General features: G+C 43.7%; 1 protein-coding gene across 1 annotated transcript; it reads left to right on the top strand.

Moving 5' to 3' along the window:
- The first annotated feature begins 385 nt into the window (after positions 1–385).
- Positions 386–9,706, top strand: HAUS1 (HAUS augmin like complex subunit 1). Its single transcript, XM_017819829.1, has 9 exons — positions 386–514; positions 1,578–1,752; positions 2,743–2,875; positions 3,878–4,012; positions 4,997–5,120; positions 5,887–5,952; positions 7,240–7,311; positions 8,381–8,428; positions 9,402–9,706. Exons 1-9 carry the CDS (start codon positions 425–427, stop codon positions 9,459–9,461), a joined length of 903 nt encoding a protein of 300 aa, XP_017675318.1. The 5' UTR covers positions 386–424; the 3' UTR covers positions 9,462–9,706.
- Positions 9,707–11,331: the final 1,625 nt, after the last annotated feature.

The following is an 11,331-nucleotide window of genomic DNA, read 5'->3' as shown; positions in this document are numbered from 1 at the left end:
CACTGGAGGAGCCTCAGCAGTGCCAGCACAGGGAGGGCACTGCCCTGGGCCTGCTGCCACATCACGGCTGGGACAGCCCCGGGGCCTTTGGCCTCTTGCCCCCCTGGGCACACCTGGGCTCGTGTCCAGCTGCTGCCACCAGCACCCACAGGGCCCTTCACCGCCGGTCATCTGTACTTGTAAACTCTCTTGCATCTGTTTTGGGGGTTTGGTTCTTTTTTTTTTTTTTTAATATATGTATATGTATACATATATATATACTATCTTCTCTTAACTTGGACCTCTTAACGTTCCGATTCATTTTAAACTTTATTTTTCTCTGCAAATCACGAACTCCGCGTCCTTCCATCGCCCTTCCCCCCCCGCTTCCCGCCGCGCCGGTCCCGCCCCACGAACCGCCCCCTCCCGTCGGGCTGCGGGCGCGATGGCGGCGGCGCCTGCGGAGGCCGAGACAGAGGCTGAGGCGGGAGATCCGAACTCCCCCGATCCCGAACCGTTGGCGAAACTCATCCAGGTAACGGGAGGCGCGGGGTCCTTTTTTGTTGGCGAGCTTGGCTTGCTCGCTGTGTTACAATTTCCACGTCATTAGGGGTCATCGCTCCTGCCGTGCGATGGTTTGCTCTGTGTGTGTGTGTGGATGTCGCTGAGATGCTGCGCGCAAGCATAAAGGACGTGCTAGGAAAACCTGTCTTTTAAAGTTACACGGCTGTGTCCCTTCTCCATCAGGTTTCTTAGGCAGCGTTAAGAAAGAATTTATGTTCCCTCAGTGTAGAGCTCCCATGTGTTCACTTATTTCTACTCATAATCTAACCTTTCTAACCTAATTTCATTGGATATTAGGGAAAATTTCTTCACTCAAAGGGTTGTCCAGCCCTAGCACAGGCTTCCCGGGGGAGTGGTGGAATCACCATCCCTGCAGGGATCTAAAACCTTGTGGGTGTTGCACTTGGGGTCATGAGTTAGTGGCGGCTTTGGCAGTGCTGGGGAAGGGTTTGACTCCGTGATCTTAGAGGGCTTTTTTCGACCTAAATGACTCTACGGTTCTGTAATCACAGTCCTTCATGAGAGTACTGTGTTAGTCTCTCATTTCTGACCTTGTTTTCAGTGTTCGGACTGCTTTACAGGGCTCATTCCTGCACGCTGTAGTGACTCTTTCTGTCCTGCTATCCCACAGAGACTGTTCCTAGTGATCATGTTTTGGGCAGTTTTATTCCATGTGCTTTAACGCAGTTTTTACCAGCTTCCCAAACATACATTTAACATCTCTTGGATCATTAGTGTGTCCATACCCAACAGGTCATGTGAATAAAAAGATAAAATTTTATCACATGGGGATAAGGAAGTGCCCGGAGAACTGAGGCAGATTAAAAGGGAATTTGTTTTCTAAACCACACTGGGTGTTTAAAGAAGAGACAAAGGAATTTTTCTCCCCTTTTCCCACCCATGCCTGGACTGATGTAGTAGGAGTTATTCTTCAGGAATTCAGAGGTTGCAGCAGTTCACACTTGTCACATATATCCAGCTATTTTCTGTCATTTCACATGATTCCTTGGTTTTTTGTTTCTCTTCTCTGGCAGGTTTCTTCATGGTTGAAGAAGATATATGGGGATCACTTTATTCCATCAGACGAGGTGAATGAAAGGACGGTGGATATCTTGCATGATCTTATGGAATGTTGTGAAGCCAAAGAGAGGGATGTTTCTTTGCTGATAGAGGACATGAAGCATCAGGAAGCAATGCATGAAGCAGCAAGTGAGTTTGAAACTCCATTTCTCAGCTCTGTCCAGGTTAGGATTTTCTTAGGGATCCTGAAGATTGTATTGTATTTCTTAGAATCTGAGAAAAAAAAATATATATATATATGTAGTTGAAACAAACTCAGCTTTTGTTCTGATACAGTTTTTACTGCAATGCATCCTTTCAGCAAAATTTACTTAGTGACATAAGGTTGGTCAAGAGATTAGTTGCTAAAACCTTTTAACCTGCTGGGCTGGATAGCACAGCATGGAAATACTGTCTGTATAGACAGGGAAGCAACCCTGCAGCTGGTGCTAAGCCACTGTTAAGGAAAGCACTGGAGGAATCTGAAAGAATAGTGAGGTGATTAAGTTACACTCAAGCAGTCTAGACTGAGTATTTGATAACATCTTGGTTTTTTGGAGAAAGGGAGTGGTTCAGGGAACCATAATACATTTTTAACTCCGTTACTAAAGGATTGTCCCTTCACTGGCTTTTTTCAGGAAGGAATTTTAATTCTTTGTGAGAAGATTCTACACACGAATACGTTTTTGTAAAAAAAAAACAAAAAACGTTTGGTTTTGTTACTTCAAGTCCTCTAGTGCCTTGCTATCAAACAAACAATGATGGAGACAGACCTCCTGGGTCTTGCCTTGACAAGCATGTGCATGCTTAGGAACAGGCTTAAACTGAGCTCTGTGGGGAGAAGACCTACGTGTGGTCACTGCTGTAACACAAGGGTGGACTCCTGTTTGTCTGAGTTCAGACAGACTGGTCAGGGAAGGAGTGAAGCAGTGCTTTCTCCCTTAATACACTGAATTTATTTGACAAACGGGGACGTGGCAGCAGTTCGGCATGTTTAAGTCTTCTTTTAAAATGTCTCTTTCCCTGACAACAGAGGTAGGCAAGTTTCTGATGTGGGATTGGGTTCTAGCTTTGGAGAGTTCCTTAAAAGAACACAAATATTAAAAAATTATCTATTTTTGGGTTGTATTTGTTTTCCAGCTAAGGAAATGCAGGACATTTTCGAAGACCTGGGTCTTTCCCCAACCAGTCTGTCCAGAAAAGCCTCCAGGGACCTCTCTAGTCTGGCAAAAAGCGCAGTGATACTCCAAACAAAAGACACGTCTCTTACCAGGTAATTCTTCACCTCTGCATCTGAGGTGATGGTCTGTGCTCTTTCCCTCTGTTTTCTCACAACAACAGCTTTAAACTTCACTTTGACCCCAAGAATCTTATTTTCCAGCTTATTTTGCACCGCTGGGCAGCTTTGGAGCACACAGGAACTGAGCACAAAGTGCTGACTCTAGGTTAGCCCAGCAAAGGAAGGCTCTGAAGCCTGAGAAGGGTCTCAGACAGAGTTAAATCCCTCTTTTTTGCTCGTGTTTTTGTGGCCAGTGGCTTCAGGGTGCTGCCACTTGGACTGTGGTGCCAGGTAGCCCAAGCTAGAGCAGCATTCACACTGCTTAGGCAAGGACTGGGGAACTGTGACTGGTCTTCCAGTCTCAGCTCCTCATTCATCTCTCTCATCTGACCTTGGTTCATGTGAGGAGACTCCCTCAGCCACAGAGAAATGACATCTGGTTAGTCTGGTCTTCCTGGGTCCCTCTCCCTAGCCTGGCTTTGGCCCCTGACACAGCACCACTGCAGTAAGGAAAGGCCAAAATCTGCCTTGGAATCCAATTCTTCTGTCATGTTCAGGATCTTGGCTCTTAGAGGTCTTCTCCTGAGCTGGAGGGAAAAGCAGCTTTGAGCCATTTCGGGAGAGGCTCAGATGCTGCTGGGCACATCTCAGGGCCGTGTGTTTTCAGGGACTGAATACAGTTTCTCTCAAAGGCGATTTGGCAAGGCAAGAGTGGAGCCTGGGGGTGGTTTCAAACCCAGTGGTTTTATTCACCGGGGTGCCAGGTGTTTTTCACTTACTCCTACTCAGATTGCTGCCCCATTTTTCCTTCCATTTGGAATCTGTTTTCTTTCCGTTTGAAATCTGTTACCCCAGTGACTTACTTTAATTTCCTCCTATCATAATATCACGAGAAAACTAAGTCATTTTTGTAAAGTGTGGAGAAAAGAATAACAATAGTTCTGACCTTCAGAAGAGCTGACTCCTTAGCATTCCCACTGATTCTCTCTTCACCAGCCTCTTCTGTGCCATCAATAATATGACTTCGGAGCGGTTTGAAACAACGCAAAGAAACAGAGAAATGCAGCAGAAATTGGACGACATCAAGAAAAAAATGACTTCAGCCCTGATGTTGAGCAAGCAGGCACTAGAGTGAGTAGTGGATGAGGAAAAGGGAAAGGTGCAAGGAGTACTGCTGATCTCTGCCATGGGCAACACTGGTCGTGGTAACTGACAAGGATAACTAAATTTCCAGGGGTTTGACACATGTCCAATTCAAAGTAGTTGGAGGTATCTATGAAAAGCCATGTACCATGGACACATTCAGTGATCAGAAGAGATTTGGGATACCATCAAACCCATTATTTTAACACATAAATGGTCTATAAGCAGTTTTCAGATATGAGCTTGCATCTTCCACCAGTTGCCTTTGTCTGAGGCTGAGGGCAAACCTGATTCTCCTAGCACGTTTAGCATGGGCTCTGTAGCTGGAGTGAAGGAGCCAGGCAAAACAAAAACCATTCCCAGGTAAGAATTTCCCTTAACCAGTGTGTGAGACACTTCATAATTATATATATATAAAAAATTCAGTATCAAGTCCATTCCCTGGAGGATGTAAGATGAAGTGCTTTGCCAAGCACAGCAGGATCAACCCCAGCCGTGAGTGGGCATTGGTCCAGATGATCTCCACAGCTCTCTTCCAGTCTAATTATTTTGTTTTTGGGGATTTTTTTGTGTGTTTTAAAGGGGTAACTGTGGTGCTGCTTGTAGCAGAGATACCAAACCTGTATCCTTTGTGCAGGTTTGCTGTGGTCCCTCTCTGTGATCTGAAGTTTAGCTCATATAACACATCTCTAACTCAGTTAGGGAATTGTGCACAAGGCTATTACCCTTTGCTTTTAGGCAGATGGCTTTCCCCTTAGCCATTATTTTCGCTGGCCTTTGGGATTCTGGAGGTGACAGCTGTACATGTTTCCAGTGGGAAATCTCACAGGAAAGTGCAAGTGTTTCTCTGTGTTCTCCATTCTTGTGTTGGTTGTATTAAGGGGTTTAGCTTGAGCATAGATAAGTAGCAGTATTGGTATGCTGGTATCTCTTTGAATGTAAAAGTTTTTTTCTTTTTGTATTATTTTTAAGGCATATTGAGAATACAGAGGAACGTCAGAAAAAAGAACGTGTCGAAGTAGAGAGACAACTTAAGACCATGACGTACCTGACAGATAAAGGTTTGGAATTAAAAATCAGGATCAAGGATGCTCAGGTAGGTGGAAAGGATTTTGTGACAAGGCACTGTGATGGGATGACACAGCCATGGTTGGTCAGGCCCAAATTTGTAGTTACAGAGATATTCCAGGAGCCTCCTAGGCTCGGACCAAGGACTCTTGGGATGACAGAACAATATGTTACTGCAGTTCAGTTGTTCCTGCTGGTCTCTCAGCACATCCTATAATCAATACAAGCCTTTCTCCTCTTTTCCTGAGAACTGTGTTAGCTGGGATTACCTTGTGGTTGTTGTGAGGTACTGTCATATAAGAGAATACAGGCAGCTACCAGTAGAGCAGCTGATTCCATGAGCTTAAGTTGCGCCTCAGAATTCTGAATATAGCCAGTTTTTGAAATTAATGGATGATTAAATGCAGAAAGCAAATGCTGCACTGCCTGCTCCCTCACCTTTTCTAAATGATGAAGGACATATGAATGCTTTGTTTAATAATCAGATGCTGTCTGATAACTTGACAAATATGAGATGGAAAGTGTTGTATTACAGTTGGTAACATTTTACTAAAAAGCCTCTTTCAAGCCTGGCCAAGTGCTCTTCTCCCTCTAGTTTTCTGGAAAGACTTGTTATTGATAGAAATTTTAGCAGCAACTGCTTTCGTACAGCAGCTCTGGCTGTGGTTCAAATTGCACATTTCTGTTGCTTTCTTCTTTGCCTGTTTAGATAAAAATAAGAGGCAACGGTGAAATCTTTCTCCTCCTTGTTACGTTTTGTCCTCAGTTACAAATGAACTTTCTCCTGTTTGCAGAAGGAGCTTGCTGCCCGTGGGCTCGACGCATCCCTGACACACAAGGCACTGGTGCAATTATCTGAGGTAAGTCTCTGGTTACAGGATGGCTGTTTCTACAATGGTACAGACTAGGCTTGCTTGTTCTTCCTTTTCAGGAAATGCAGTTTGCTGTTGGGTTATCTGAACAAATGTTCATGGTCAAAAAAACACAAAATCCTGTAGATGGATACCCATGAACTGGGGTCTGTTGAATGGGTTTCTCTCTCCTAGGAAATGAGAAGCATCTATTGGAGAATTTCCATGGAATAAGTTTCCTGCCACTGAAAGCAAATTGGCAGCCTGTGCTCTACCTCCTTTACTTGACCCATGTTGTAAACAGAGTGGATATTCTGTGGACTGTATCCCATTACGTGGCTACCTGTGTATTGCAGTTTCTTGACAGAATGACCCACAATTCCTCTTACTTCATGTGAAATAAACCTACTTTCAGGCACTTCCAAGCAAGAGGACAAGGTCAAGTGAAACCCAAATTCCCAACAACTGTGTGCTATTTTTTTCTTGTGTCCTTAAACATAACATTTTTCAACTGTTTTGTAAGCCCAGTGGGATATGTATTGAAGAAAAAAGCACGTTTCTTGAGTTAGTACCTAAAGATTCTCTAGCTTTGGGCTGAAATGTTTGTACATGTGACATTTGTGTTTGTCTGTCTGCTCTCACCACATCTTAATATGTTTTGCTGTCATTGTAGTGAGAACTTGGTCTTTCTCCTGATTTCTTTTGCTGTCTTTTCCTGCATGTTTCTGAGCGGAACAATGAAAGCAGGTTTCCTGATTTCCCTGCTGTCGTTCTCATGAACCAGCACTGGGTGGCAATGCTTACATTGCACAGCGTTCAGGAGAGTACTGACCACAACTAAACTTTGTTGAAATTTTACAACTGAAAAGCCACAGGCAATTTTCTGGGCTTGTTGTCTTCTAGAAACCTAGCATAAGGTAAGGTTTGACTCCCTGACATTTCTAGGTCTGCTTTGTCAAGAGCTCTATGAAATGGGCAGCACGAATGACTTCGTCTTTTTTTTTTTTTTTTAACCTTGATTATTTGAAAAGAGTTGAGGACTGTGGAAGGTTCTCAATTTGCAGCCTCAAAGAGAAATTATTTCCCCTTGTTACCAAAATAAGCAAAGCAGTACAAGTGTAAGGGAGGGTCTTTTTGCTGTTGCAAAACTTTAGTTTTTCATGTGTGTTGAGAAGGATGAAAGCTCTTGACAACGTCTGTGAATTCTGAAATGCTCTGGGTAATTGTGGATCTATTTCACTGATTTACTCACTTCTTTAAGACTCTAGAATATAATCTGCCTGGCTCTCTTCACAGGAAGTGGTTTCACTGGAGAAAAAAGTTGCATCTCTGAAGAAGGAACAGAAGATCTACTTGGACTTACCTTTCGTAATTATTCATTCTACTGTTCTATTGTATTTGCAAATCAGATTAATTTTAACGAACTTCAGAATTTAAAGGATATTGTGATGCTTTGGTGGACAGGTGGATGACCTACAGGTCTGTTAATGATATTAACCAAAGACTTAACTTAAACAAAAGACTATTTATTAATAAAAGCCAAGAAATTAAGTATGCTTGCCAGGCAAACTTTGTTCTGACAAAGTGGACAGGTTTGCCAGGTGAATTAGTGTCGAGGTGAATTAGCTAGAAATTGGACAAAGAAATATGTGAAGAAAATGTAATATGTATGCCAGTATATTAGCTATATGTGTCATCAGGCTGTCAGTATGGTGGACACAGCACGTGGTGCAGAGGTTAGAGCTCTGAACAAGATTTTAAGGGTGATGAAGAAAGAGCCAAATATAGGCCTTGTCCCCTAAAATGGCTGCTCCATCATATTCTTTGATTTCTCTTTAGGATGCTGGGTACTCAGCTCTCTGGAAACAGTTTTCCCATCTCTCTCACGCAACCATTGCTGTCTCGCTCCTAGAAAAAAAGGCTGAAGGGTGGGACTGTTCCTCTGTTTAATCCATCTTCCTCCCAAGGCATCTGCCTCCTTCCCTCAAGTGGAACACGACATTCAAACTAAATTAGGTTCTCCAGTTCCCTCCTCATGTCTGGCTGTCAGTGGGGACAGGGAGAGCCCAACACCTCATTTCTGGTGCAGGCAGCAGGAGGGAGGGAGGTTTATCCATGCAAGCTTATTGTGCTTTGGAAAATTGGTGCACAAATATGTTTAAAATCAGGTCCCTTGATTGGCAGGTTTGGAAAATTGCTTAAATTGAAGGGTTTTTTTAGACTTTAGGCCATACAAGACTTTTGTAAAATACATGATTGCCCAAACCAAACCAATACTAGGCTTTTAATGTCAGTACTTTCTGCACGTGAAGGGTGTACACAAAACTAGTTTTATTATCATTGAATTCACCTGTGGCTAGAATCACTAAACCCTTGCAAAGGGCCAGGGACTCTTTCCTGCTGAAATACTGATTTTTATGCCATCTTCTCTCATTAGAGTATTCCCCTGGCAAAAGTGGTGGTTGAAACAGCAAAACTAGAACTGGTAAGGGTTTTTTTTTATCTTTCAGAAGCTACATGTATTAATTGTTTACAGATTTACCCACCTCATACTGTAGTTCTTAATGATCTCAAGGGGAAATTTACTCTGATAAGGCAGAAACTGTGCATATTGTTCAGGGGAAATGGTGGAGGAATGATGTCTGAGCTACAAAGGCAGTTGGACATAGTGGTATCAGTGGGGATTAAGTAGCTGCATCCCTATGGATTTTGCCTGCTTCACCTGTTGGAATGTTTATTCACTCAGTTGTGTTGGTCTCACAATGTTCCTGGCTGCTGCTGAACTCTCAGAGAGCTCTGGGGCCCAGATTTTATTCAACAAGCTGCCTTGTAGACTGCAGTGGGGACCTTCCCTTGTAAAACACAGTGCCCATTTCCTCCGTGCTTGTGTCATCTGCAGGTGTGGTTGTTGGGAAACGTCTGTAAAGCTGTTTGGGAAGTTCACACGTGGCTTTATGGGGTGAGCTGGGCCCTGTTTGAGCCCTATAAAACCTGTCGTCATTTCTTCAGGCTACTGCCTGCTTGCTCACAAAGCACAAGTTGTTCAGTGCTGGGCCTTCAAGCTGTGATCAAAAATCACAGCTAGCTGAGAGCATTTACTGCGTTTTCAGGTGAGCCTGCCCATGTTGGTAAGCCACTTGCTTTTGGTTCAGGAATACAAGCTCCCCTTAGCCAGGCTGTTCTCAGGTCAGAATACCCACCTCTGGGAGCTGGAAGGTGTCCAGTATCGCATTGGGGCACAGAGGAAAGACAACTGAGCTCATTTAGCCCTTCATTTGGAGATTTCTCTGTAGCTGCCTGCAATTTGCAGTAGAGAGTCCTTCCAGCTCAGCACCTGGGTTAATCAATCAGTGCTAATAACCTCCCAGGGTGTGATCATTGTAGATACGTTTGTTTTCCAGCAATGTATGAAAACTGTTCCACGGTCACTGATTCCACTTCATTTTCTCTCACCCTAGAAGGCCTTGGAGGACAAACTCTCAAAGGAGCTTGACAACGTGGCTTTTGAGTTGATGTAGCCCAGCAGATTCCAGTTCACCTGAAGTGGCCTATGTGGAAGATGATTTTCCCTCTATTGCCTACTCATTTACGCTAGTATTACACTTTGGAATTCTTACTGTACTTCTGCAGCTTCCTGCCTTGTTCTTCTCTCTGTTGGCTGGTACACTTGGGATCTTCTAGCAAGTACACTCATTTTTAGGGGCTCATGTAGCCTTGTGTTTGTAAACATCACCTATTTTTCATAAAATAACCTGCAAGTGTACTGTTGTATTTGTTATTTTTCCCTGTGTGATACACACCTGTAACTGGCCTCCAGACGGCACCTTCCCCATGTGTCCCTGCTGTCAGGATTTGGGTGACCACTACTGCTTAGAATTGAACTGATCAGGGAGTGTGTTTTTTTTCACTTTCCATATTCAGTCTCTGGGTTACGCTTTTTCGTGGAGTCCTCTCTTTGATGGTCTGTCTGAGGACAGGCTCTACATCTACTAGATCACTGGCTTTCGCTTCCTTCTTTTGTTTTCTCCTGCCATTCCAGGGTTGGGGACATACAGGTTTTTTTCTGAGGTACTCACAGTATGTCTGATGTTTGCCGAGTTCGTGCAGATGAGTTGTAGGCTCATACCTGGAGTGCCTCTTAGTTTAAGCATTTTCTTTAAACAGAAGCAAACAGTTAAATTTCTCCTTAATGTCTTCAGCAGGGATTTGGTGTGCTAATCAAAGTGAACAAAGCAATTAAGAAATCCTTGTGGCCACTTCCTACTTAGTCTCCTCAATAGTGGTGAATTTCTCCACAGAAAGGGTTGTCCAGCCCTGCAGAAGGGCTGAGACCTAGCAGCATCAACCTCTTCATTTTCTATAGTTTTATTGTCGTTTGAGAAAATGGAAGCCCATGGCACTGAACTGTAAGGTTTGCCCATTTTCGGGGCTTTGAGAGGTACCAGTCTACTGTTGACAACTTGCTGTTTCTCTTTCCATTATAAATAGGGCTAAGCAAATGAAAGCAGATAAATAGCTCTGTGGATACTGCAGGCATAGCTTTAAAAAAAACAACAAAAGAAGATCCTTATAGTAAGACATTTCTAGGCCTGAAAGTGCATTAATATTTTTGCAGAACCACTGCGGGATGTGACAGTTTTGCAGATAGATTTCTTTTCCAATTCTACCTCAAATGTCATCTTACAAAAGGGTCTCCTGAGCCCTACTCTTATTTCCATGCCTCCACCACACCAGCCTTCAACACTTTTAGAAGTGTTTTGTACATTTCAGCTTTTGGAAGCTGTTTGATACTAAAGCCAAAAATCTGAAAATCTCCCGTGGATGGGGAAAAAGCAAAATCCATAAACAGTGGCCTGAGGACATCGGGCATGGACCTGTTTGCACTGGGTGATGTCCAGACAAATAGTGGTGCTCTCAGTAACAAGTTGTAGCTCCACCTGTTTGCAATTAAGAGTTGCAGAAGATTGTGGCCATGATTTAGCACGGTGTGCACGTCCCCAGGAGCTGTTACTTCATTGCGGAAATCGATTTCACTGGATCTGCAGGAAGGGACATTCTTGTTGCTTCATGTCCTCCCTCAAGGCAACAGCATCGTGAGCTCTGTGTCTGATCATGCTTAGGGCGTAGCTCTCATTTCTAAAAAGCTGCAAGCTCAAAATTACACTGGTGTCAATAAAATACAGGTGTGACTTCGTCACCTCCTTTCTTTTGCCATGATGGGGAGGAATTGAAGGATGCTCAGAGAGCTGCTGCCTGTGGGAATCTCCAGCCTCATCTTCCATACACTGGAGGGAGCTGCTGTTTAGTTTCAGGTTTTTAAATTGAGCTGTTAGGAAATGGTTAGTTGCCTTAGGTTTGTGGCTGTTTATCTTTGGTTCCTTCTGGGCT

The sequence above is a fragment of the Lepidothrix coronata genome, unplaced genomic scaffold (assembly GCF_001604755.1).
Source record: "Lepidothrix coronata isolate B3197 unplaced genomic scaffold, Lepidothrix_coronata-1.0 Scaffold77, whole genome shotgun sequence".
Taxonomy (NCBI): domain Eukaryota; kingdom Metazoa; phylum Chordata; class Aves; order Passeriformes; family Pipridae; genus Lepidothrix; species Lepidothrix coronata.
The sequence above is the reverse complement of the archived record's forward strand: the minus strand, read 5'-3'. Positions and strand labels throughout refer to the sequence as shown.